Source organism: Agelaius phoeniceus, chromosome 9 (genome assembly GCF_051311805.1).
Source record: "Agelaius phoeniceus isolate bAgePho1 chromosome 9, bAgePho1.hap1, whole genome shotgun sequence".
Lineage (NCBI taxonomy): Eukaryota > Metazoa > Chordata > Aves > Passeriformes > Icteridae > Agelaius > Agelaius phoeniceus.
The window spans coordinates 33,006,366-33,033,100 of record NC_135273.1 but is presented as its reverse complement, the minus strand read 5'-3'; the positions used below and the strand labels follow the sequence as shown (position 1 = coordinate 33,033,100).

At 48.0% G+C, this 26,735-nt stretch overlaps 2 protein-coding genes across 10 annotated transcripts; one reads left to right on the top strand and one right to left on the bottom strand.

The window, feature by feature from the left end:
* Positions 1–217: 217 nt before the first annotated feature.
* On the top strand, positions 218–17,277 carry LOC129123151 (protein ecdysoneless homolog). 4 transcript variants are annotated; one of them, XR_013183510.1, is made up of 15 exons: positions 218–469; positions 1,313–1,430; positions 1,790–1,877; positions 2,852–3,030; positions 3,708–3,903; positions 4,787–4,915; positions 5,062–5,187; positions 5,955–6,040; positions 6,599–6,705; positions 7,125–7,302; positions 7,746–7,813; positions 7,903–8,129; positions 8,641–8,940; positions 9,781–9,890; positions 17,161–17,277. XR_013183510.1 is itself a non-coding variant. In XM_077183467.1 (13 exons), exons 1-13 carry the CDS (start codon positions 235–237, stop codon positions 8,851–8,853), a joined length of 1,950 nt encoding a protein of 649 aa, XP_077039582.1. In that variant the 5' UTR covers positions 218–234; the 3' UTR covers positions 8,854–9,356. The 4 variants fall into 4 exon arrangements, 1 of the variants encoding a protein (XP_077039582.1); XR_013183511.1 differs by lacking the exon at positions 17,161–17,277 and having other exon boundaries at positions 9,784–9,985; XR_013183509.1 differs by lacking the exon at positions 17,161–17,277 and having other exon boundaries at positions 9,781–9,985.
* NUDT13 (nudix hydrolase 13) lies at positions 11,347–26,682 on the bottom strand. Of its 6 annotated transcripts, XM_077183474.1 has the most exons (10): positions 22,433–22,474; positions 22,269–22,301; positions 20,477–20,587; positions 19,480–19,619; positions 18,873–18,980; positions 18,507–18,613; positions 17,546–17,671; positions 17,215–17,326; positions 15,889–16,043; positions 14,904–15,335 (listed from the first exon to the last, which is right to left on the bottom strand). In XM_077183474.1, the coding sequence occupies exons 3-10, from the start codon at positions 20,557–20,559 to the stop codon at positions 15,141–15,143; spliced, it is 1,026 nt and encodes a 341-aa protein (XP_077039589.1). In that variant the 5' UTR covers positions 20,560–20,587; positions 22,269–22,301; positions 22,433–22,474; the 3' UTR covers positions 14,904–15,140. The 6 variants fall into 6 exon arrangements, with proteins under 6 accessions (XP_077039591.1, XP_077039589.1, XP_054493355.2 ...); XM_077183476.1 differs by lacking the exons at positions 14,904–15,335; positions 22,433–22,474 and adding an exon at positions 11,347–11,693 and having other exon boundaries at positions 22,269–22,418; XM_054637380.2 differs by lacking the exons at positions 22,269–22,301; positions 22,433–22,474 and adding an exon at positions 26,365–26,682.
* Between the last annotated feature and the right edge of the window lie 53 nt (positions 26,683–26,735).

Sequence of the window (26,735 nt, the reverse complement as noted above, 5' to 3'; positions counted from 1 at the left end):
ATTACATAGGGTCAACATTTGTCACACTTTTCTAATCCCTCCAGTAAATCCATCATGCCATTATTTCAACCACGCTTGGTTCCCATTTTCAGTGCCTTTTGGTATTAATAGCGGCAGAATAAGGTACATTTTGTAGTACCCAGAACTTTTAAGGATCTTGATTGTTAGTTCGGTTATGTTTTATTTCAATATTATTTTAGTGTTGGAAGAATTAAGCAAAGTCAGATCTGAATAATGTTATGTTTTATTCCTCTATTGAATTTTGTTAAGACTCATTTATGTCGAGGTGGATTTCTGTCAGGGTTGAGGGTTGCTGAGTTTTGGACGGGGGAGGAGCGCTTTGGGCCTCGGCGCGATGGAGGCGCTGCGGGGGCCGGCGCTGAGCTGGCCCTGGTGCGCTTCGCCCCGCTCCTGGCCGCCTCCGTGTGGCAGCGGCAGCCGTTCCGCCTGCGCTACGTGCCGGGCCGCGGTGAGCCGGGAGCGGGCCGGGAGGCACGGCGGGAGGAGCGGCCGGAGCGGGGGGACTGGGAGGGGGACACGGCGGCCGGGAACCGGGAGCGTGTGAGGGGGGACCGGCGGCCGGGACCCGAGGGCGTGTGAGGGGGGAGGACCGGGGGGTGTGAGGGGAACCCGAGAGCATGTGAGGGGGAACCAGGAGCGTTTGAGGGGGAACCGGGAGAGTGTGAGGACGACCCTGCCGCCGGACTCGAGAAGCGTCTGAGAGGGAAGTGGGGGGGGGGGATCGTTTGAAGGGGATCCGGCGGCCGGGAACCGGGAGCTTGTGAGGGGGGATCGGGAGAGTGTGAGGGACACCTGGCGGCCGGGAACCGTGATCTTTTGAGGGTAATCCGGCGGCAGGGAACTGGCAGCGCGTGAAGGGGAGCTGGGCCGTGTGAGGATGTCCCGGTGGCCGGGAATTGAGGGCTTCTGAAGGGGAATTGGGGGGGGCGTGGTGTGAGGGGAACCCGGCGGCCGGAAACCAGGAGCGTCTGAGGGGGAACCGGGAAAGTGTGAGGGGGATCCGGCGGCCGGGAACCGACAGCGTGTGAGGGGGACCCGGCGGGCTCGAACCGGGAGCGTGTGAGGGGGACCCGGCGGCTTCCCAGCCTCTCGGTGTCACAGCACGGGGTAACCCAGTGAGGCATCTGGTGGCCCCTCCCTGCAGCAGCAGGGCCATGGCCGAGCACAGGACACAAGATTCTGCCAGCAGGGTCTGGGATATCCGCAGTGAGGGAGACTCCGCAGCCTGTGTGGACAATCTGTTCCTGGCATGGCGTTGCTGAGCCGCCTCTCCTCTCTCTGCGCCGTGCAGGCGAGATCCCGGCGCACTTGGGCGGCACCACGGTGTTCGGGGATAACGTGGAGGATGAGTGGTTCATTGTGTACCTGCTCCGGGAGATCGCCAGGGAGTTCCCGGGGCTGGCAGCCAGGTAAGGCGGGTGCTGCTGAGCTGCTTTTGTGCGAGGGCTGCCAAAAGGGGCAGTGCCTGTGCTCTGAAGGTGCTGTCTTACCATTGCCCAGCCTTGGAGGTGTTTCCCCATCCCATACACCTTGGAAGTGTCCAAGGGCAGGTTGGATGGGGCTTGGAGCAGCCTGGGCTAGTGGAAAGTGTGCCTGGCTGTGGCCAGGGTGTTGGAACCAGGTACTGATCTCTAAGGTCCCTTCTAACCTAAGCCTTTCTATGGGTTTATGAATATTTTTTGAAAATCCTAGCAGACGTGGATTCAGAAGTGTGTTGTTGTGCTCTGCAAGGCTTTTCCTGCTAAATTTCTAATTTCTCCTTGGCCAGTATTGATGACAACGATGGAGAGTTTCTCTTGATAGAAGCAGCTGATTTTCTGCCCAAGTGGCTGAATCCTGAGAACAGTGAAAACAGGGTGAGTAGAGGTTGTGTACAGTTGGCAAGGGGGACCCAGTGGCCTTTCATGTAGCAGCTGGAGCTTTCTCTTGTACTTCTAGCCAAGTGGTGTGGTTGCCTCTGAAAATCCAGAGTGCTGTCTGTCCCTGACTGTTGCTCCCTTCAGGAGCACTCCTGAATCCACCTGAACTTTCCAGCTCTGCTAGAACTACTTGGATTTTTTTATTTCTACCATGTTGTGGAGTGTTAGGGCAGAGGATTTGCTGCCCTCAGAGTAGGGAATGCTCAGGGCTGGAGTGTTGCCGTCTCTGTAAGGACACGGCTTTGTCTGGTCCAGGTGAAATAATGAGCAGACACCTGCACCTGGATATGGATGGTTGCTAATGGCAGTGGATTAAAATGGAGATCATTAATTTGGTCATTAGCAAAAAAATTGTTCAATTATTTTTCCCCTACTCCAAGATTGTTAAAAGGGCTGGGACACAACACCCAAAAGGATTGCAAGTGTGTACCTGGAGTGTCAGGCTCATACTTTCCTTTTGTTTGAGGGGACAGAGTGAGGGAGTTGAGAACGTTGCATTCAGGGCTTTTCTTAGGATCAGGAACCAGCAGAGGTCGCATGTGGCAGCTGAAATGCTGCTGCTTTTTAATGCCTGTGGTGCTCTGAAGCAGTCAGGCTATCCTGGTTCTCCTGAAGCACTTCTCTAGTTGAAGAGAAACGTGTAACAATTATTGTTGTTAAGGAAACAAGATATATTTGATGATATTTGTTGCAGTTAAAATAGGGATTTTTCCTGGTTGGGTCGTGGTCTCTGGCATCTCAAATAAGCTTTTTAGAAAAGCTGTGCTGCTTCCTGCATTGGTTCTCTATTTGTCCTTTATACTGTCAGTGTTCAACCCGATGCATTTGGATACGAAATGAAATGTTCCATGGCTGTGTGTGTGTGTGTGAGTGCTCTTGCCCTGTGTGATGAGAGCCTTCCTGCCTGCCAGGTGTTCTTTTACAAAGGAGAGCTGCACATCATTCCTCCGGGGGAGCCTGGGGAGCAGGGCTGGGCCCTCTCTGCTCCCTGTCCCACGGTGCCCCAGGCGCTGGCTCTGTTATCCACGCGCCCCGAGGAGCTCCTGGCTGCAGAGCCCATCAGAGCCGCGCTGAATAAACGCATCCATGGGTACGTGGGGCTGCATTTGGGTCCTCTGCAGCTCTGGGCTTTGGTTCTGTGTCCCTGGGCTTTAAACGTTTCCCCAGCAGATGGGATCAAGTTGGTTCCTTTTCAGAAACCAGCAGCTGGAGGTTTTTCTTGGAAAGAGGGGGATCAGTGTCCTGTAGGCTGTGGTCTGGGGATCTCAAACTGCTTCACTGCTGTAATTCCAGCCCTGACAATGACAAAAGTTACTCTTCCTTCACATCCTCCTTAGACTGAAAGATCTGAAAGTTCTGTCATCTTTTTGGAGCCCTTTGCACGAGGAAAAAGAGGATTTGATCTAAAATGTAGAACCAGCAGAATTGTCAGGGCTTCAGCTTGTCACAGCTGTGCTCAGCCCTGTGCTTTGGTTTTTGCAAGGATCTGACAGCAAATATGGCAAAGAATACTGGATAGCTGGGTCTGTTGGTTAAGTCCACAGGGACTCATCTTACCCACATGGGGGATTGAATTTTATGAGCCATGTACATTTATATAAGTATGTATGATAGAAACAGCCATTGTAGGCATTAGATTGGCCAAGTTTTAGCTCCAGAATAATCTTCTGACCCACGATCCCAGTAAATACTGAAGGGAAAGGGGCCTCGTGCTAAAGAAGGAGTGGTTAACTCGCAGTGCCCTCCCTTCGCTCTGTTGCCGTTCAGGTATCCCGAGAAGATCCAGGCCTCGCTGCACCGAGCCCGCTGCTTCCTCCCGGCCGGGATCGCGGCCGTGCTGAGGCTGCGCCCGTCCCTGGTGGCTGCGGCTGTCCAGGCCTTCTACCTGCGGGAGCCGGGCGATCTGGCGGCCTGCCGGCGCCCTTTCAGAACCTTCCCTGCCGAGCAGCGAGTGATGGCCCTGGTAAGTGCTCTCAGAGCCCCTGCTGGCCGGGCTGTGTGCTCCTCTAAAGCCTGCGATGGCCGCGGTGAGTGCTCTCCTCAAGCCTGGTCACTTCATTCCCTTAAATGACAAGGGTTCTGCGGCCAGTATAGAAACACAGAGACTCAACTGAAAAATACGAGTTAGAGGGATGAATTTCCAGGTCATTCCATTAATAACTGCTCTGGATCGATGTGGCTGGACTTTCAGGGGGCTGCTCATGAGAGAATTGTTTCTGAAACCAGAGGTTGTGATAACAGTTCCTCTGCTGAAGCACCTGCTGAGTAAATCGATCTCCTTGTGTGATCAGAGCAGTTTGACAGCCCTGCCAGCCAACGGGAGGAGTTGCCCCTCACCAGTGGTTCACTCCCAGGCTTTTCACCTTCTCAGCTGTGCTCTCAGGGCTCTGGAAAAGCTTTTATGAAGTGTTTTGTGAGCACTGTCCAAGCACTGTTGTATCTGATTCACTTTGTTACAGAGTTGTACCACAGGACTCCTGAAAATAAGCTTTAGAGTCAAATTGTGGACTTGGAAACTGTTGACAAAATCTTCTAATCAAGTTTCATTTTAATTGAAAATACACCTAGTAAATGTGCATACAAAATACTGAGGATTTTTCCTTATGTATTTAGACTGACAAAAGTTCGTACTTACTTGGGTATTTCAATTTGGGACAAACTTTGTAAAGTCTGCAAAGCAATTTCTCAGAAAAATCTGTCTAGGATATATTTAGAATGCAGTCTCAGGTACTGCCTGTACTAGGGGTGCCTTCAAAGCCACTCTGGTGAGCCTGGAGGGAGTTGGATGGCTGTCCCCAGCAGAGTCCCGCTGCAGGGAGTGTTTGTTTCTGCTCTGCCTGTTTCAGGTGACTTTCACTCGGTGTCTGTATGCACAGCTGGTGCAGCAGCAGTTTGTTCCTGACAGACGCAGTGGGTACACCCTGCCCGCCCCATCTCATCCTCAGTACAGAGCCTACGAGCTGGGCATGAAGCTGGTAATGATTTCTGCTGCATTTTGGACTTGCTTCATGCATGTCCAGGGAATGGGTCCTTGTCTGGACGTTGCCTGCTTGTGCAGGAAAATGTGAGCAAAGTCTGTCACACCTTGAGAACCTCTTGTTGTTGCATCTTTTATCTGCAGGCTCATGGCTTTGAAATGTTGTGCTCCAAGAGCAGTAAAGTGGCTCCTGATGCCAAGAGAAACGTGTTAAGCGGTCTTCTGTGGGAGAGATTCCTGAGGAGCTTGAAGGAGAAGGATTATTTCAAGGTCTGTGATTATTTCAGTGTCTGTGGCCTTTAAACATTCCTGGGAAAATACATTTTAACCCTTGAACTTGTGTGAGGAGTTGCAGTGGGGCCAGAGCTTGAATGCTTATCTCTGTGTGAAATGAATGAATGTCTTTAAAGGGGACGTGTGCAGTTTGTTCCCCTTTGAAAGTAATTTATTTTGGAAATTGAAAAGGAAAAAGCAAGATGTGGGGATTGATTCATTCATCTAAAGCAAGGGGAGAACTACACTTGAGTGAGGAAAACCACCATATGTGATTGTGTGAGGTGCAACTGATTTCACAGGTTTGCATTTCATTTCCACCCCTCTAGAATTCAATATTCTGCAAGATCCATACATAACACCAATGACCTATCTGGGCCCATGCAAGTGTAATTTTTATGTGTGTGCGGTTTCTCTGAGTTCTGGGGGTGTTGGTGAGGTTCTGTGGGGTTTTTTTAAAAGATGCCTTTGACTACTTCTCTGAAGTTAATAAATGGGACATAAATTGAGTACTTACTTGAAGGTAATAAAATTGGACAACTTTCTTGAGACTCTTAGGTTAATATCCTATATTAAATATACTTGAAATACAGGAATGGCCCTTTGCTGTATTGAGTTCCAAGTGTACATGGCCAAGAGGTCTTAGTTGTTTTGGTTCTCTCAGCATTTCTGTGTGACCAACAGCCATCCTGAGGAAGCCTGGCTGTGAAGAGGAAGGGGAGGGAGAATTGTTTGGGTTCATGCCTGTGACTTGCATTCCATAGGGAGAAATGGAAGGATCAGCCAAGTACCTGGAACTGTTGCACATGGCAGAAGATCACTTCCAGCAATGTGTTGCAGTGCCAGAAAGGTGAGAGCTGCTTGAAATTCATGAGTGTCATAGACCCTACAAATCCTGTAAGTGACCTTTGAAATCCTTGTTACAAACACCTGAACCCTTTAAAGTTTCATTGAAAGGCAGTGCCAGTGAATAATGAACACAGGGTCATCTGTCTCCTTTGCTCAAGGGTCTGGCCGTGGATTTCTCTGGAAGATCAAATCCAAAAACTAAACCACTACAGAAATATCTGAGGCTTTGCCAGCCCATAATATCTTGACTGTTAGTTTTTTGAGTTTCCAGTCTGTGCTGTTTGGGATCTGGTAATCTTAATATTTGCCAAGGCAAATTAAAAGTAAAGGAAAAGAGCCATGACCAATGGGCTTTGGAGCCATCAGCTGGGAGTTGCAGGGACTGACTGTGTCCTGTTTTGGCCAATGCTCTGGGTAGTGCTCTGGTACTTGCCCAGATTAATTTCCCTTTTGGATGTGTTTGCACAGAAGGAGAAATGAGTAATTCAAGTGATAACCTAAGTGCAGAGCATGTGATCCCATTGAATCCATTTCAGTAAATTGATTTCTTTTCTTCTAGCTGTGATGAAGTGAGCCCAGGTGATGAAATCCTGACACTGCTACAGACAACACCCATTGATCTGAAGGAATTTGAGAGAGCAGCAGCTTGTCTTCCTGCAGAGGATGGTGAGCTGGCTGGGGGGATTATTCCTATTACAGATGATTATTTGTGGGGGGAGAGGGGCAATGCTGACAGCTGGGAAGGGAGAGCAAATCCAGCCTTCCTTGAGACTAAACACTGGATTGGCTCTCCCAGTTCAGAGTAAGCCTTTCTTCCTCCCCTTAGTGGCCAAAGGCTTCTCAGTGACTGGAATGGTCTCTCTTAGCTTGGGCTCTGCAAAGCAGAGTTTTTAAGTAGTGACAAGAAATCTCCACTCAGTTCCTCTCAGCTTCTCTCTGCCTTTGCTGTGTGTGACCCAGGACCAGCACAAAAGCTGAAGTGCAGCACTGAGCTGCAGGATGGCTGCAGTCCTGTCAGTCAGCTGGGTTGGGCCTGTGGGCCAGCAGCTTGTGCAGAGTCACAGATCTGTGCTGTGTTCTTTCAGATGACAGCTGGCTGGATATTACACCAGGTGCTCTGGATCAGATGCTGAAGGAGACAAGAAATGAGTCCCTTCCTTCCACAAATGAGGAAGAGCAAAGCTATGACTTGGGAGCAGTTGCTGAGAGCATGAAGGCTTTTGTGTCCAAAGTCTCCACGCACGAAGGAGCAGAACTGCCATGGTAGTGGCACTTGCAGTTTGGGTCTGGTGTGGAATGTTGCACTCTGCTGCAGCCCTGTGGCTGCTTCTGTGATGCAGAGAATCAGAGTTTGAAGGTGCTGTGCTGAGCAGGGCCTGAAGCAAAGCCAGAGCACTGAACATGTACTTGCTTTAAATCAGCTTGGTGCCACTCTGGCACTGGTGCAGCTTCAAGTGCTGCAAGCTGAGCTGCTCTCTGTCCCTCAGTTGGATTTTGTGGTCTTCACAATTTTTCTCCTTTATGCCAAGAGTTCTTCCACTCACTGTTTGATGTCTAATGCATACAGGCTTCAAACTTCTGAGGACTTTTAAATTCAAATGTCCAACTTCAGTCCTGGCTTGAGAGAAATCAATATGGCTTGTGCCTGTGTCAGGCTTAGGCAGGCATAGAAGCTTCATTTCCTTAAAAATCCTTTTATATTTCAGGTCATCTGATGAGTCCCACGTTACCTTTGATGTGGATTCTTTTACAAAAGCCCTGGAGAGAATTTTAGGTGAGATTGCTTCTTTATTTGAAACAAATCCCAGCACTGATTACAAGAGCAAGTTCTTTGCTCTTGTACTGACCCAAAATCATGTCCAGGGGCAGACTCGGAGGAGCTGGATTCTGATGATCTGGATGAGGAGGAGGAGGAGGAGTTGGGTTTCTCAGATGAGGATGATGAAGAGCTGGATGCTGGGAATGAAAGGCAGGAGCAGAAGGTGTCTCCTGAGGAGCTCGTGGGCAGTCTCAAGGCGTACATGAGGGACATGGACCGTGAGCTGGCACAGACCAACGTTGGGAAAAGCTTCAGCAGCCACAAGAGAGGGGTGAGTGTGCCTTGAGCTCTGATCTGCAGCAGAAATGTGCAAGCAGGGAATGTGCTGCAAGTGGCCATTCTGAGCAATGGGATTGGAACCTTCCCATGTGCAGGCCAAGTGTGCTGGACCTGCACCATCGTACGTTTTTTATGAACTAAAGCTTACCTAAGCTTGGAATTTGCCCATCTTTTCCAAGGCTTAGTTCCATTTCCCTGTTTTTAGTAGTAGGCAAGCAGCTGCAGCTTCACTTTGAGTTCCTGTAGTAGTTTTCTCCCAGAGGAAGCTGAGCCAGGACTCAGCAACACTTTGTGTCCTTCTCTTGGAACCTAGTCTGGGTAATGGACAGTGGTGATTTTCAGCTGGCATGAGCATTTGGTGTCTGAATTCCTGCCTGTCAGGACTCAGGAGTGTACTGGACTTTGTTGGCTGCACAATTGTTGTTTCTTTTCTCCTGTGATTTACCCTTTTTTTCCCCTGAAATCTGCAATTTGATAAAGCTTTCTCTTGGTACTCTCTGCAGGCAAGTTCTGTTGGAGCAGCCCCATGTGAGAGTGCTGGCCCTGGTTGTGGAGCTGAGGCTGCTGAGCTGGCAGCCCTGGATGTGGACATGAACCTGGTGGCAAACCTGCTCGAGTCCTACAGTGCCCAGGCTGGCCTGGCAGGACCCACCTCGAACATTTTACAGAGCCTGGGGCTGAATTTACCTGAGAGCACAGAGCTCACTGGCAGCTGAGCAAGGCAGGAGAGGCTTTGGACAAGATGTGGCTGCTGGGGAGGTGAAGCACAGACACACAGCAGGATGTGGAAGAAGAGGCCAAAGGTTTTAATTTAGAGCATTCTGTTCATTATGTGTCACTTCAGCAGGGGGAATTTACATGCAAAAGCTTCTGTTTGCACACTGTCTTGGATGGAAATGAGGTTTTCTTAGTGATGACACATTTTCAGAAACTGAAACACGATGTTGAATGCATGACTCAAATGAGGTTTTCTTTCATTACAAAACCTCTCTTCCATTTTTCTATTCAGTGATCCAATTTGCCACATTTCTAAAATGTCCTTTTACCCATTGCTGAGTGGGTTCAAAATCTGGGGAGAAGTTCTTCTTCTGAAAATGCTGCTGCCTTTGGGGGAGGTGGGGAAATACCACATTGCAGGAAGAGTGATTGGATCAAATGTGTAAATATTGGCCAAAGTATTTTTAAATTTTATTTCAATAAAAACCAAAATACAACTTGATTACTGAATTTTTGGAAGGTGTTTATAACTTCCTCAGTGCAGTATCAGTTCTTGGAGTGAAAGTATTTTTGTAATTGTTCATTTTCTGAATGAATTCCATTATTGCTGAATGTTGGTATCATGCCAGCAGTAATTTTATGTGAGCCCAGGCTGAACAGTTTTGGGGGTTTTTTTTCAGTGAAAATGTGGTTGGAAGGCATGCAGCATGTTGGTTTCGTGTGGAATGAAAAATCTATTTTAAATATGACAACTTTAGTTTCAACAAGATAAATTTGAAATAAAATACATAGAAATTCTTGATACACAGACACCAACAGTTCAGTCCTGCTGGGTCCAAATCAGCTTCTTAATTTCTCTTTATTTCCTTTTCATTCAGCAATTAATGAGTTGTCCTCCACTGATGTTGTGTAATTTACTTTGGCAGCAGTTCAGGGAGAGCACTGGCAGGTTGGACAGGGATTAGAGATGGACAGCAAGAGCTGGCAAGTGTGAAGAAGGTTCTGCTGAATTTCAAGGAATTTGGACTGCTGAGAGGTGAGAGACTCAGAGAAATGTGTGGTGGAAAAATGGGGTTAACAGAGGTTTTTTAATTGAGACAAGGATAATGAGCAGTTAGTGGTGGAAAACAGAGGTACTTGAACCTTGGGAGGGGTTGGTGTTTGAGTAGGGAAGGTAATTTACACTGAAAATACATAAAATTCTCCACTGATGAGTAGCTAGATCAAGTTTAGATACTTTAAAAGAATGATTGAGTTGAAGAACATGGTCACATTTAACTGCTGTGTGTCCTGTGCTATAGAAAATGTCCAAATAGATGGAAGGACTCCCTTAGTGCATGAGGAGAGCTCCTAAGCTGAGGTTCAGAACAAAGCTGCTCTTTTGCAAACACTCCAGCTGATGCTGCTGCTGGATAATCTGACTTTTCCATCAGTGGGGCTGGGATTTCTCTGGGGCTGTGCTCATCCCAACCATTTCCATTTGTTCAGCAGCTTCACAGTGGAGCCCTGCAAGGCTCTGGGAGTGCTCCCAGGAGAGTTTGCCATGGAAGAAGAAGCATTTCCATGCTGCCTCTTCCATGCTTTGAGGTAACACACCAGGCATCTCCACTTTTAATTCTGAGAGTGTTTTTAGTGAAGGAAGCCTGATGGAATTAATTAGGGAACCACACAAGTGGTGTGGGGTTCCCTTTCAATGGATTTCTGTCAGAGTGTGTTCTGGAGTTGTTTAACTGGTTAATTTTCCCTTATTGTCTGTGTTTCAACTGGGGGAATCCCCATTCACCTGCAATGTTGAGGGTATCAATGGAAATAACCCCTGCCTTGGCCATTGTTTCAGGGCTGCAAATGGATGGGGAATCCCCATTTTCTTGCTGAAATAGTTCAGGGAACACCCTTTGTGATGGGATTTTATCAGTTTGAAATGAGAGCAAACCTTCAATTTTCATCATCTTTCAGTTTACATTGACAAGGAATCTTTATTGTCCCTTAGCTTTTACAGTTTAAATTGGTAGAAACCCCCACTGATTCCATCATTTGAGGGATTTATATTAAGGGGCAAAAAAAAGGGCTAAAAAAAGGCAACAAAAAGAACAGCAAAAAAAAAAAGGGTGGAGAATAGAGGGTGACAGAAATGGCAGAAATAAAGTGTGTGTGGGGAAATGGCAGCAAAAAAGAGTGGGGAAAAAAGGCGGGGGAAAAAGAGTGGGAAATGAAGGTAGCAAAAACACACAGCAAAAAAGGGCAGGAGAAAAAAAGGGCCAAAAAATTGGGGAAAAGGCAGAAAAAAGGGGGGAAAGAGTGAAAAATGGAGATGGCATAACAGTGAAAAGATGGCATTTAGGAAGCAGGAAAACTCTAGAAAGGTGAGGAGAAAAGGGTGCAAAACATGAGAGGAAAAAGGATGGGAAATACGAGGGACAAAGAGCAGGAATCCCAGAGACCCCCCCACAGCTCAGGCCCCCTCCCCAGTCCCACAGACACCCCCAGGTACCCCCAAGAGAGCCCCTGCAAACCCCACAGACACCTGGGCCTGGATTGATGCAGGAACACTCAGGAACAACTGCGCTCCTTGCAGCGGGATGGAAACAACAGCCAGGGCTGGGAATGGGTGCCCACTGTGCTGCCAGGCTGGGAATCAGCTGGGTGGGGCCATGCCATGGCAAAGGCTCCTTAACAACTGCCAGGTTTCTGGGCTCCAGCTGGAGCTGAGGAGCAAAGGATTAGTCCAGGCAGGAGAACATCCCATCATGGGGTACTGCTGCAAAGTGGGGATGTTTGGAACAGAGCCTCTCCCTCAGCAGGCCAACGCTCCCAGATGGAAATTCCCAAGGGCACGAGGCTGGGAAGTGAAGAGCAGAGCTGTTGTGAAGGTAAAGCTCAGTTCATTCAGAGAGATCACACAGGTCACTTGAGCACTGTTACAGGTAGGAAGCAGAACATGACAGATTTCCAGGAAAGCCTTTGTAGTTTGGTGGGAAAAGGAGTCACGATACACAATGGCTGCAGGGATGGTGATCCAAATTAGTTCAGAGCAGATTTCCTTTTTTTTTTAATTGGTGAGGGTTATTAACCTTAGCTGCAGCTATAAGGCCAAATAGTTTTGGAATCTATTCTAGTTTAATCTAGCTGTCCTCCATGCTGCATACTCACAGCAGCCATATTTAACTGTCATGTCATCACATGTCATATGATGTGTGAATTTGCTTGTGTCCCTATCCCAAATGTCATCCTTTGTGGGTTTTCAGCTTCTTTTTAACATGCTAGTAAATCTTCTGCGTCCCTCTGCAGTATTTCCATGGGTAAAAACACTGAAGAGCACCACCTAAAGGATTCTACCTACAGCTGAGCACAAGGACCAGTGGATGTTATATCAGCTTTCCATCTGCTGCTAGGTTGAAAAGTGAGCAAGATTTAGATGGGAGCTGAAGGCTGGGGCAGATGAGTTTGTTCAAGCAGTGCCTGAGACTGAACACAGGGATTGTACCTGTGCATTTACAAGTTGTTCTGACAACCTGTCTGCTGCAGCTGCCAGAGGTGAGCTGCTTATGGTCCCCTCAAAAAGGTTTGCTGACAAATGACTTCTACAAGGTGAGGTTGTCAGGGTGTTCCATGGAGTGCTTATGTCCTCTCAGGCCAAACATCAGGCTCAGTGTGTGTCCACAGTGTCTTGGAGCTTGTTTAAAGGTAAAACAATTTTTTCATGTAAGAACTGTAATACTGAAGTCAGATCTTGTGCCATCCACAATGATGGATAGCAAAGCGTGGCCTTTCCACACAGCAGCAGAGCAGCCCAGGTGATGGGAGAGCATGTGGTGAGTGAATTTTCTACCCACACTGTTTCCAGATAAGATTTTTCTGAGTCATGCCATAAGTTTTAGCTTTTATATTTTTCAGATTCTGTACTGCTTTGGTGTGTAGTTCTGAGCTTCACAAAGCAATTCCTTCTCTAGCTTGGGACCAAGGACAAATTATCTAAATTTCAGGCCCAAGAGCATAAACCAGGATGAATTGAAAAGAGAAAAACAAGGAGGATGGGACTGCATAACCTAAAGCTGTAATTGCACAATGAACTCCAATATGCAAATGGAGCAGAACTGATCAAAGTGAGAGACCCCGTGTCCATTTTGTGCCCATTTTGGTTCATCCTGGGTGCAGCCCTGGCTGGGCTCTCATGCTGCCCAAGGTGCAGATCCTTTTAATAAATCCCTACTTTATTCTTTAACTCTGTCTGGCCTCTGTTCTAGGTCTGCCTTCTCAAGGCATCATGGGCAGTCAGAGATCAAACAAGTTGTGTCATGAGGTTTGCTTACTTCAATCCTTTGCTGGCACCTGTTACAGATCAACATGAGTTTTTATGCCCTGCTATTTTTGGGAGGTAGCAACATGAGTTTTATGCCCTGCTATTTTTGGGAGGTAGGTGACATGCCATGCTCAACCTGCTAGCCAAAGAGTTACATCTGATTCATCAGATGAGTGCTATCATTCTGTATCCTGCTGACTGGTAATACCTATGAGCACTTGGGCTGTAATGCCCCAGCTGGCAGCTTTTCAGTGCTGGCTCTTGCTGTAAATCCCTAAAAGCAGAGGGCTCTCAGTGATTTATACAAGCCAAGTGTTTCCAAAGAGGATTCAATTAAGGGATGCATTCTTGAGAGAAATATGTTGTTGCCCTGTGCCCTTCTGCCTGCCTGGTACCTTTTCCATGGCAAAGCCCTGCTGTGTTTTGGTGAGGAAGCCTCTGTCAGGAATTGCCTGTTCCTTTTTCTAGGTCACTTGCCTTTATGGAGCATGTCCTGTCTTGATTGCAGTGAGTGTTCTTCAGGCTTCAGACAGATTTCTGAGGCAAATGCAAGTGAGAACAATGTCCCTCACCTTGTTTTTCTGTCCTAGGTACTGCCTATCATCACTCCTGCTAGTTTAACATCAGGAATGGAGGCCACCAATGTTGTTTCATAACTAAGTCAAAAGGGTCTGCATTGAGGATTTGATAAAACAGTTTAAAATGTAATGCTTTTCCAAAGATGTGATGTGATTATTATCTTGTAGCTGTTCTAGCTCTACCAAAAAATTCCCTATTTGAGTAGATTGAAAGGACTTTTTCTCTCACTGGTAACTAAAATACCAGGAAGGGTGTTTGTACATGCCACCATGGTCTGAAGGAATCCCCTCCCAACCTCCTGAAGTAAAAGTAACCCAAGCAAACACAGTGTGTCTCAGAAGTGTGGAAGACTTCTGTTTTTACTTGCTGCTCAGGTGTCAGGACTGCAGATTTTTACCACTGCTCACCTGCAGTGAATCCCAGTGGTGGCAGTCAGGGACACTTCCCTGTCCCCTTCAAGCACCTGGCTTTGCAGTCTTGGCATCTGAGCTCTGAGCAAGCAGGCAGAAAGGACTGTGAGCCCGAGTCAGCAGCACATCAAACATCCTTTCCCTCAAGTGTCTCTTTCACTAAGCTTTCCTTGTCCAGGTGGTTCCCTTGTTGTTCTCCCTCCAGAGAGGAGGCACCATTTCATCAGTGAAATCAGACCAGCTCTCCAGGCAAGGCTCAGACTTTGGCCTCAGGGTAAGAGGCCCTGATCCTTTCAAGATTTTTCTCTGTTCTAAGTGCAGTTCTTGCTGTAGCAATTCCTGTCACCTTTGCATTAGCTGTGGTCTTCTGAAATGCTTATGTGCAGTCTTGCTCTTCCCCTCTCCACCACCAGATAGCTCTGTTCTCTCTTTCTTGGGACAGAAGAAACTGTTTTACCAATGGGGAAAATGTAGAAGCCCATTTAACATTTACCAAAAAAAAAAGTTGGGTATTTTCTATGAAAACAGAAGATTGAATGGGAAGAGAGAGAAGAAGAGGAGAGCAAACAGGCAATAGCTTTTCTTCTGGTTTCTGACAGCTCTCCCAGATCCATATAAACAGAGACACTGGAAAGTGCCACTCTCCCTTTATTTTTGTTCTGGGAAAAAGAGTGCATTCAATGTCCACCCAAGACAGAAGAAATGGATGAAAATGGGACCTTGGTGCCATGGGGTCAGTGACAGCTGGTCACAAGTTGGATGCTTTGGAACTAAGAATTTTATTGTACATTTACTTCAAACCATGGGATCTCAGAGGTGATCCACTGTACATGGGCCTGTCAGATCAGCTCAGAGACCTTTGTAGGTCAGTGTGTCTGAGTGCCATCAGTGTGGTGCTGTCCTCACTGTGACAGAGCCCTTGCCTCCAGGAGCTTTGGAAGCTTTTCTGTGGAGCTTTGACAGCTCTGGTGGAATCCCAGAGTGGATGAAGCCATGTCTAAGCTCTCTGGGCAGTCTGCTGCTGAAGCCACTCACGGATCAGCTGGTGAGCAATGGCCTGTTTGGGAGGGAACCAGGGTAAAAAACTACCATCATCTTGCTTGGAAGAGCTGGGCTCCCTCTTGAGACCCTCCACAATTTCCTCCAGGCCAAACCAACGGGCTTCCTCCAGCTCCAGGGTGTCCAGACTGATCTGGAAAGAATTCAGAGGGCACCAGTTCCTCAAATCAGCTTTGGATGTGGGCAGTGGTACCTTGCCTCCACAGAGACCCCATTCTGGAATGCCCAGAGTGCTACATCCATGCCTGAATTAGGCACTGATGCCAGCCCAGAGAAGGATATTTCTATCCACCAGTCCTTTGTTGTGCTGGCTTCCTTAGGGAAGCCACAAACCAACCCTGCTCTGTCGTGGCAAAGCAAAGTGGCTGAGCACAGTAATTAACGTGGTGGAATGTGAGTGTTCTATGGCAAATATGTGAAGGAACCTCCTCTGCAAAGTTCAGAGGGAAAAATCCAGGGGTGCTGGGCTGTGGGCTCGTGTATACAGCGACCTGAGTGAAATCTAGCACCTTGCAACAGGAGATGATGGGATTGTTTCAAAGTTTCTTCTGCACTTGCAGAAAAAGCCAATGGAAAATTGCATTTACGGAGGCTTTGATGCTCTCCTAACTAAATTCTGTGGGCTGAAGGAGGTTTTGCTGCCTGAGGCGGTCCGTGGAATAGCTCGGGGAGCCCGAGGCGCTCACCTCAGCCCGCTGCGCTCCCACCAGGGCGTGGCAGGCAATCATCAAGGAGCTGCTGGGGAAGGGCCAGTGCTGCGAAGCCGAGTAGCGGAGCGACTCCACCTCCAGCCCCACCTCTTCGGCCACTTCTCGCCGCACTGCCTCCTCCACGTTCTCACCTAGAACCGACCGGAGTTAGGCAAGGACGGCCCGGCCCCAGGGCAGCGAACCGTGGAGAGGGAAACGCAGGACACGCTCATTCCCACCCGCAGGAGCTGCAGCTGTGCCGTCCTGGAAACACTTGCTGGTGGGACACTCCATTAAATTCATCAACCTCTGATAGACACCAGAGACATTTTTGGCCCCATCTACATACAGATGGTGGACAGAACAATTCAATTTTAATCCATTTTCCCTCCTGTAATGAGAGGTCTGTAGTTTTTCTTCTAAGCCAGGCCACATGAGCCACAAAATGGATTTTAAAAGGATCAGGGGTTATAACCCAGCAAGTTTAAAGCCTATGCTTGCTATCAGGGACTAGAACAACTGCTAGACACCTATAATTCCCATTCCCTTCAGGTAATAACAGCTATTTTGAATTCTGTCTGCATGCAAACACTTATCTATTTAGATATAATGTTGTTTTTTTTTTCCCAGCTATCACAGAATCACACACTGGTTTGGGTACAAAGGGACTTTAAGGATCATTTAGTTCCAACCTCCTGCTATCAGCATGGACACCTACTAGAGCAGCCTGCTCAAAGGCTCACCCAGCTTGGCCTTGAACACATCTGGGGATGGGGACACAGATCACTGTGTGTCCATCCTCCTCTGTGAACAGAGATTATGGCTGATGTCTCTTGCAGGAAGGTAGAAAAATCATAAAGAAAGGCTTCACAGAATCAAGCCTGCTCTCCTGGGGTCGCTGGCTGGCCTTGTCAAAGCCAGTATTTTGCAAGTTCCCATGTGAAAGGAATTCTGGTGTGAGCAGTTTCTTAGCATAACAATCTATTCCTGGGTAAAAACCAACTTGCACTTCTATGAACTGTTTTTACACCTTTGGACAGAAAAATGAAAACTATCTCTCACAAACAACTTTTCCTGCACATACACATCAGTGGTTTGAGTGAGGGTAACAACTTTTAAATTACCAATAAAGTAATTAGCAAGAAAGCTACTAACCAATTGGAGTCACACACAAGGTCTGTAAAACTGTGTAAAAACAAGTTGTGTGACTAAAAAAGGGGCTTTTTCCTCCATGAAGAGAATGGAATCCCATGTGATTTATCCCAGCAGATGTCCCCACACCCTGCATGCCCAGGGCCACTGTGCTGGATCAGAAGCACTCACCCATGTCACAGAAGCCTGACAGAGCTGTGAACATGCCCGGGGGAAACGAGGGCTGTCGGGCCAGGAGGCAGCGGCTCCCGTCAGACACCAGGGTGATGACCACTGGAGACACCTGCCACGTGCACCCAAAGCAAAACAAGGGCTTCAGACAAAACAAGTGAGTGCAAATTTTTGCTTTTTCTGGCTGGTTGAGGGTCGCTGGCTGACCACTAAAGACAAAGTACCCAGCTAGGCACAGATCCCTTTTCCTGCTCCCCCCAGGGGTGAGCCAGCAGTGCTCCCCTCCTGTCCCTGTGTCCCTGTGTCCCTGTCCTGTGCTGCCAGGGCTCACCTGAGGGTAGTAAGTGACTCCACTGGCGTGGCAGACACGTTTGCTGCCAGCTGGGTTCTTCTCAGTGGGCTGCCCAGTTTTGCTGCAGTACTGGTGGGAATCGTGCCACCGCAGGAGAGACTGGGCCTGCCAACACAGAGGAGCACAAACCTCATTTTTATATATATATATACACACCTAGGGGGAAGAAATAATTCAGAGCAGTCCCCCTGAATAATGCTTTGTGTGCAGTCATGGGGATAAACTCTGATTATCTTTGGAAGCCTCAGAAAGGTGAATGAAGTACGGGCAGTGTTTTGAAAAGTGGATTCTGTAATCCATGTTTGCTGCTTCTAAATTTGAGTGTTTGGGGGAGGTGGGCAAGAGCTGTTGTTTATTGGGACATAATGGGAGTTATACTGGGGGCTGGACTATTCTAAAGAGTCTCCAGCCCTGAATATCTTCTTGAAAAATAGCCCAGGCATCACAAAGATTATAGAGCAGGAAAGGAAACATGAGCTATTTCTCCCCATGGGTCAGGACAGCTGATTTTCACACACAGGCCTTTTCTTAGGCCTTCCAAACACAGGGCATCTGCAGAGCACCAGCTTGTAAGGGAGAGGGTTTAAAAGAGCAGCTCTCAGAGAAGATGTGTAAGTTTGCTTGTGATTCCCAGTTTGCCTGATAGTTGTTGAGCTGAGGACAAACTGGGATTGCTGTGATTTAGCACATTTCAGCTAAATGGCAGAAATTAGTGCAGTCATTTTTAAGTCATTTTTCTGTTTCTCTTTCCCTTGCATCTTCCTTTTGGGACTACAAATTTTGGAAAACTGTTGTAATTTATAGTGTGTCTGTATCTGAGTTCCTGAAAGTGTACAGTAGGTACTTCCACAATATTAGATCATAAAACAATGTGGGAGATGAGGAGAAGGGTTGATGTTAGAGATCACAGCTCCCTAAAGTAAAAAGCCCTGTCCAATACCGAAGCCAGCAAAGGAGAATCCTTCCTGTCCACGACAAAGAGAGCCTTTCGTAGGTCAGTAAATGATCCCTGCAGTTCTGCCTCAATGACTGATTTATCCAAGGCTCCTGTTCAAAGGGAAAAAAAAGAAAAAAAGAAAATTTGATCTCATAAATTACAGCTATTATTGCTATTATTCCAATTCTATGCTCTGTGCTGTTCCAATATACAGTTTCTGGGAGTTCCCGTGGAAGTGAACCACATCAGGGGAAGCATTCCCAAATGTGAGTGGCAGGACAGGTCCTCCCAAGGATTAGGGATCTCCTCCATCCCAGTGCATCAAACTGGTGCTGGCAGGGGTGGGAGAGGAAGAGGAGTCATCCCAACCTAAATCCAGCGCGAAGCGCGGCCTGTGCTCGTCCGAACATCCGATCAGCACCGACTTCTCCATCCACTGCTCGGCCTCCTGCAGCTTCTCCAGAACCTGTCTCATCTCTGAACAGCAGGGAAAGGGGGAGAGAAAGCTGTGATGAAAGCAAAAACATCTCTGGATTTGCTCTCTGGATCTTCAAGGCACAGGCAATCTTGGCTCAAGGCAGAATGCCCATGTGTGAAAGGGGACCAGACAAGTGATCCCACACAGGTAGAAACCTAAAATCTGGCTTTGCTCCTAAGCTCTAGGAAGTTTAGACCATGTCAGGCTAAAGGTCCCAATGTTGCAATGCCTGGGAAGCAGCTGTCCATTGGTTTTGTCCTGCACCAGCCAATAGCTTTCTCTCAAAGAAAACTTTTCCTACATTACACCAAAAAGATGTTTGTCAGTAAAGCCTTGTTTGTTTTCCTGCCAGCTCTCTCTTCAAAAGGCACAGTCCCAAATGTTTAAACCTGATCAGCTCAGAACAGATCAGGTTGATACCATGTGTGTGTGTCTGTTTCATTTCAGCTGTGTGATCCACCTGGTGTTTCTTTCTGGATGCACTGATTTCTTTCTTACCTGCTGCACTGAGCTGTGGTACCAAATATTTCTTCCCAACTTTCTGCAGGAAGGGGGAGAGATTGTGAAAGAGGTAGAAAGTTCCTGAGGTCTGAGCTTGTCTACAAAGGCTGTCATCTTCCTTTAACTGATTTAAGTATCTGCAGTGAGAAAATGATTGGGAAGATGAATTGAAGATCGTGTTGAGATGATTTCTTATTTGGAGGCCTTTATTTTGCACAGAGCAGGGGGGCTGAATGGGCAGATCAGATTTCAGGTATTCCACATGCTTGGAGAGTTTTGACAGCTGAGTTACTCTTTGGTGGACTGCAGCCTCTAGTGAAGTTTGTGTGGCAGAAAATACTGCAGTTCTTCCCTACCACATGAGTACCCTCAAGTTTGGAGATGCAAGAAGATCAGTAACCCAGTCTCTCAATCCAAAAGGTCTGCTGTGAAGGCTGCAGAAAACCTTGATCTTCCCTTTACACACCCCAATCCCTCCCAGCTTGGAATATTCTGTGCATTTGGATGGCTCCAAATGATGTTTTGCTGAGCACTTCTGCTGTTGAATCTGGTTCCCATCAGGCTACATGTGTTATGTTGTACCTGTCACACAGATGTGAGAGGTAAAAACCAAGTTTTAGGGCACAGCTGGCTGGAGCTGGGTTAGGAAAAAAAAATCATTGGAAAAAGGGTGTCAGCATATTCTCCTTCCAGGCTGTTTGGAGCAGTATTTAAAAAGAGGTCAGCAGCACCACTTCAAGTCTTCCTGGTATTGTAGGAGCCTTCTAGGCAGGACAGGCAATCATTAACAGAGCTTCAGCCTGAGAGAAGCAGTTCTTACCAGTGGTGAAGGGAGCCCAGAGGCCTTGGCTGTTACACTTCACAGAGCTCACAAAGCATTTATTTCTGTGTGATGGCTGAACTGGTAAAGGATTAACCCCCGGGTCAGGGTGAGGTAGGGCTGCTTGTGCCAAGCTCTGGCCTCCCAGTACTCAGGATTTAGATGAGAACTTACCTCATTTTTCTCACATAGGTGGAGTGCAACCTGCAGGCAAGGGAGGAAGCTCTCCTGTGCAGTGCTTGATACACTGCAGCCATAACCAACACTTACAGCTGGTGTCTCTGCCTAAAAAAAGAGCATAAAATGTAATGCAGCAGCCCTGCAAGGTTAAGTTTGATTTAAAAGGTGCAATAACCAGGTAAATCTCCCTCTCACAGCATCTGCAGAATCTGCTTTCTAAAATGATCATTTCAGTCACACTTCAAACTCCATTTCAGGCCAGTTTTAAGACTACTTAAAGATACCTCAGTTTGTTTCCACCTCTGAGTGTACACAGCTCTTACAGAACTTGCTTCTAAGACTAGATTAGACCTTCCTCTCCCAAATCCCTGTGTCCCTGGGGAAAAGGCAGACAAGGTGGCTGCTCTTTTGCTGGTTTCCTACACAGTTGCAATGGCCTCGATCCAACCACACATCCTATTGCAGCCCACAGTGGATCTGTGGGAAAGGCACTGATGCCAGGAGAGAGTGAAAGACAAAATATCAGCTGTGGAAGAGAATTCCCTGAGCTAGACAGGGGACAGCAGTTGCAGCTGAGTGGGATCCTCTCCAGCTACGAACGCTTTTTGTGCCAAAGAATCCCAGCACGTTTTTAGCCCAGGCTGAAAGCCTGACCTCGGCTTCAGGATGTCAGGAAATAGCCAGAGACCCGAGACAAAAGTGAACTGTGGTGCACAATCCCTGGTGGTCACTGAGAACATTGCACTCTGCAGCCATAGAACACAAAACCCTTTACGGAGCAAGTCACCTTTGCTTTGTTACAGACACACGGACAGTGCCAGGAGGAGTCTGAGAGCTCTTCCTTCAGCACAGGGCAGTGATGGCAGCCCGAGAGGTGCCAGGAAGAGTCTGAGAGCTCTTCCTTCAGCACAGGGCAGTGATGGCAGCCCGAGAGGTGCCAGGAGGAGTCTCAGAGCTCTTCCTTCAGCACAGGGCAGTGATGGCAGCCCGAGAGGTGCCAGGGACAGTGTCAGAGCTCTTCCTTCAGCACAGGGCAGTGATGGCAGCCCGAGAGGTTCCAGGAGGAGTCTGAGAGCTCTTCCTTCAGCACAGGGCAGTGATGGCAGCCCGAGAGGTGCCAGGAGGAGTCTGAGAGCTCTTCCTTCAGCACAGGGCAGTGATGGCAGCCCGAGAGGTGCCAGGGACAGTGTCAGAGCTCTTCCTTCAGCACAGGGCAGTGATGGCAGCCCGAGAGGTTCCAGGAGGAGTCTGAGCTCTTCCTTCAGCACAGGGCAGTGATGGCAGCCCGAGAGGTGCCTCAGCACAGGTTCTTATTTGCACGTGGACACTTTGCCATATCCCCCTTTCCCACCGTCTCAGCTGACCGGGACAATCCCTTGGGGAAGCCACTGGGAGCAGTGGGAGCAGGGCACGCTGGTGCCGACACCCGTGAGGACGGTGAGTGCCACCCAGCCCGTGTCACAGAGGCTTGGGTGGGGTGACAGCCCTGTGTGTGTCGCTCTGCACCCCCGCGTCTCGCACAGCCCGCCGTGCCAGCTTCCCGGCGCTGAACCCGGAGCGCCGCCTTTGCACCGGAACGAGCGGCACCGACGTCCCCGGCTGGGACAAAGGGAAGCGCTTGTGCCCCGACCTGAGCGCGACAGGCGTTTAACCCCTTCCTCCCTAGCAACCACCGCGCCAGGCTTTGGCTGGGACCATGAAAACTCCCAGAGATTCCCGAGCTTTGGCGAACCCCAGGAGGCTGGAACGGGGTCGGGCCGCCCTTCCCCGCGCGTTCCCCACTTACTGCGCCGGGCGCGGAAGCAGCGCTGGCCCCGGTGAGCTGCAGAGCCCGGCTGGCCCCGGTGAGCTCAGAGCCCGGCTGGCCCCAGTGAGCTCAGAGCCCGGCCGGCCCCGGTGAGCTCAGAGCCCGGCCGGCCCCGGTGAGCTCAGAGCCCGGCCGGCCCCGGTCAGCTCAGAGCGCGGCTGGCCCCAGTGAGCTCAGAGCCCGGCCGGCCCCGGTCAGCTCAGAGCGCGGCTGGCCCCAGTGAGCTCAGAGCCCGGCTGGCCCCGGTGAGCGGCAGAGCCCGGCTGGCCCCGGTGAGCTCAGAGCCCGGCTGGCCCCGGTGAGCTCAGAGCCCGGCCGGCCCCGGTCAGCGGCAGAGCCCGGCCGGCCCCGGTGAGCTGCAGAGCCCGGTTGACCCCTCCGTGCGCTCCAGCCGCTCTTCCCGCACCGGGAGCGCTGGGAATTGTAGTTCTGGCCAGGCTGGAGCGTGTTCCTGTTCCTTACTTTCTCTCTCTTTTCTCCTTTTCCTTTTTTCCCCGCCCCAAGCTTCTACTGGGTTTTGTATCCCCAGCACGGGAGCGTTGTTTAAAGTAAAGGACCACACGTCCTCGGATAGGAAAAGATGCCAAAAATCACACGGGGCACCATTTGTGATCATTTATTTGTGGGGAATTTTGGAAGGAATTTGAGATGGGACTTCGGAGTTATTTTTGATGATGTAGTTTATTACATTTTTTATATAGGTAGGAAGGGTGAGTTTCGTTTATGTTGTTATGGTATGGTTTAGAAGGTTACAAGATTTTTAGTTATAAGACTTTTTAAGGATAAAATATCATTAATAAGGATAAAATATTGTTAAAATATTGTTAATAAGGATATTGATGTTTTTTACTTAACCTTTAAATATTTTGTTTTATGCATTTGTGTTTTATTGTAAGCTTTTTTAGTTAATTATGTTATGGCATATAAACTTATAATATTGTATTTAAATTTTTTTTTGTTTATTTTTGTAATTTTTTTTATATCTTAAACTTTACAACTCTAAACTTTTTTTTTACTTAGCTTAACGTGTTTTTGTTTTAAACTATAAATCTACATTTTTGCTTTTAGCACTTAAGTTTGGAAGTTTTTTCCAAGGTCTCAGATCAAATCCTGTGTTTAATTTTAAGCTTTGGTTTACAGGCTCAAAGAGCCTGTTCCTTGCATTTCAGATTCCAACAACTGGATATATCCAAAGGCTGGAGCTGTTCAGTGCTCCAGCATCCAAATACCCACAGCTGGATTTAACAGCTCTGATCAGAGAGCAGCCTGTGCCAGGGCAAGTCAGAATAATGACAAATCACTTTCATTCCTTTGCAATCCAACAGATTCCTCTCGAGTCTTAAAAACATTATTCTGGGTTGGAGCCTACCTGACTATATTTAGCACAAAGAGAATTTTATAAACATACAAAAAGTAAATGTTTTCAGGGCAGCCTGTTGCTTTTTGGTCATGAATTGAGCTGTTCTAATTGTGAATTCACGTCATGTAATCTGAAAGCATAGCTTGTAAAAATAATAAACAGAATATCCAGGGAAATAGTGCTCTCGTTACCAGAGTTACTTACAAGTTTAGCTTTAATTATGCTTGACTGCTATTTTTATGCTTCCTGAAACAGAGCAAGCCCAGTCTTTATTAATCCAGTGAGCTTAATTGGATTAATGGACAAAACACATCTTCCCTTAATAAGATAAAGGATTGAAATATAATCTCTAAGGGAAGTATCCACCCTGCTGTTAAAACAAACTAACAGATTTATTGACCCTAAGTGCCCCCAGATATGGATCTTGCAAGAAGAGCTGGCTTTAGAGGGAAGCAGCTGGAGGAGATGCTTGGGCCATCGAACCTGGGGCCAGCCTCTCCAGGTGCTTGAGCCCAGAGCAGCCAGGTGTTGGTGAGTGCTCCCTGTCACAGGAAGGACTAAAAGCCAGGGCAGTGCTCTGGCCTCTCCTTGTTAGGTGAGCTCAAACCCCCACGGGCTGGATTAGCCCAACCATGCCTACCTAGCCCTGTGCCTCAGGGAGATAAGAAATGAGATAAGAGTCTGCCTGACCTGGGGCAAGCCAAGCAATCTGTGAGAGATCCCTTGTGCCTCCTCCCCCAGGGTTCACACCTCAGTTGGCCTGTTGGATATTTCTGCAGCATGTCTGCAAGGGGGATGATTTCAAAACAAAGGCTTGCTTGTCACCTTTTCTCTTAATCATTTAATTCAAGGAGCACAAATGCCAGCTGTTGGTTTGGCACTCGAGTTGTTTCTTTGTAAGCATTTTTGGGGCTCCAAGCTGAGTGAGTTGCATCTCTAAGCTGTTTATATCAGTCCCTTGCAGACATTGTATCCCGTGCTGGGAGCAATCCTGGGAGTGAGGGCCTGGACACAAAAATGAGTCTCTGACAGCTTTGTGTAGCTTACCAATTTCAGCTTTGGCAGGGCCCCAGAGGAAATGAATCCCAGAAACTCTCCTGATGCAGTAAGAGCAAACCAAAGGAGCAGGCAAAAAGGACACAGGCAGTAGGAACATCCTCTCTTACATGGACAAAGTCAAGGTAAATCTTTGGTCCTGTGTTGCTAAAATTATTCTTTTTCTTAAATTTATTATATCTAATCTTAAATCTGTTATATCTAAAATCTATATTATTTTTCTTTAATTTTCTATTGTAAAATACTCATATTGGGGTATAGAGTTGGTAAAAGATTTTTCCAAGCCATAAAAGCAGCTGGAAAATGTAATTCCAGGCTAATAATGGTTATACTACTAATCTTGCTTTTTCTTTCTGTTTTGTGCATCTCCAGTTGCCCCCAATAAGCAGAAATAAGCATTAGAATTGCTAACAGCTGGCCCTTGTAAAACAACTGTTAATTGCCTTAAATACATGAAACCAGCAAATTCACATCAAAAACTTGTGGTCAAGCCACAAGGAACTTTTTGGAAAGAAAAAAAAAATCCTTTTTTTAGGACAAGCTTAGGGAAAGACAAACCACTTCTTTAAAGAGAAAGCTAAAGAGTAGCCTTCCTCTCTATCATTAAATTTTAGATTCAAACCACCCAAATCTGGCTTTTCTCTGAAGTTAAAATCGTGTCTATTGTGTACATGATGGACCTTTTAATCAGCTGGGCCTTTTGAGCTAATGTGGATTGATATAAATGTGACTCAGCAACCTCATTAATCAAATCTAACGAGCTGGAGCCTTCAGCCCCGTGCTGATGGACTTGTTGGTGTCCCCCACTGCCTGCCTCACTTCCTAAAAATATCTGGAGAGTGCAAAGGAGGATGAGAAAGCAGCAGACCTCGCTTGAAGAAATCTGCCTGCGCCTCTGCAGCGTGTGAGGTTTTGCCAAATCTCTAGAAGCTGCTGTTAAATCTCTGGCTAGATGTTATGGACTCTTTGGATAATGGGGCTTTAACTGGATGCCTCAGCTTGGATAACATTCCAGAGTTTCCTGCTAGTTGTAGGAGTTGTATTTCTGTTGGAAGGCGACCAGAATGAGAGGAAGGGAAGGCTTATTTTTTGATGGATAGTTCCACTAAAAACTGGCCTTCTTCCTGCTCTGCTGTCAGCTGTGTGGACACATCTGTGTCCACAGCTGGACAAGAAACGACTACATTCACCTCATGCCCTTGTTTGTGTCTCCTGCACCCCCCCAAAATGGGACAGAACACCCGAGGTTTTGTCCCTTTGGCTGGGAGCTGAGGTGACAGTCTGGGTACAGGGAGAAATCTCAGCTGCAGCCTCCAGGTCCCTCTTCTGGACGAGGTGGTTTTAGGGCAGTCACCCTGATAAAAATGTGTATTAGAGGGGGGTTTTGGCCCTGTTATGGCTTTGCCAGCTCTCTGTTGTTGTTGTGAAAGATTTCCAGCTGGGAGCGACCACCAATTGAAAGGGCAAAGATGGAAGGCTAGCTATGCTAATGAGGAGGTGATCCTTGCCTTGAAACCCTCATCTAAAGAGATAAGGAAAAATGCTTGGGAATGTCTCTGATTCCAACTGAATTGCAGGAATGAACAAACAACCAGTTTATTTATGAAACCCTAGAAAGCAAAGAGCAGGGCACCATCGATCTCTCCGAGCAAAACTCACCCAAGCAGCTTTTTAAAGTGCCTGAGAAGGTTCGGAGCGCTGCAGCACCGCCCGCCCAGGCTGGGCTCGATGATCCCGGACTCTTTTCCAGCCTGATTGATTCCGTGATGCTGAGCCCAGCTGCCCTGGCAGCAAGGTGCGGGGCCGTGTTCTGGGCCTTTTCTGGCAAGTTTTACTCCAAAAACACCGCTCCGGCTCCGCGCTTCCGAGCTCCTTGTCCCGGGGGCTGTTCCCAGCTCGCAGCACCCGGGCCGGTGGCGGTACCGGCGGGGCGGTCCCACGTGCGCGGTGTCCCCGGGCCGGGCGGACCCACGTGGAGATGCGGCGGTACTGGCGGCGCATGCGCGGTGCGGTGCCCGCCGCTGTGACTG

Coding starts and splice junctions, on each gene's coding strand:
- LOC129123151 (XM_077183467.1), top strand. CDS start 235: ATGTTATGTTTTATTCCTCTATTGAATTTTGTTAAGACTCATTTATGT. Junction 3,904..4,786: donor AGCAGCGAGTGATGGCCCTG/GTAAGTGCTCTC, acceptor TGCCTGTTTCAG/GTGACTTTCACTCGGTGTCT. Junction 4,916..5,061: donor ACGAGCTGGGCATGAAGCTG/GTAATGATTTCT, acceptor TTTTATCTGCAG/GCTCATGGCTTTGAAATGTT.
- NUDT13 (XM_054637380.2), bottom strand. CDS start 20,559: ATGGCTGCAGTGTATCAAGCACTGCACAGGAGAGCTTCCTCCCTTGCC. Junction 17,672..18,506: donor ATTCTCCTTTGCTGGCTTCG/GTATTGGACAGG, acceptor CTGTGTTGGCAG/GCCCAGTCTCTCCTGCGGTG. Junction 15,336..15,888: donor TGGGAGCGCAGCGGGCTGAG/GTGAGCGCCTCG, acceptor AATTCTTTCCAG/ATCAGTCTGGACACCCTGGA.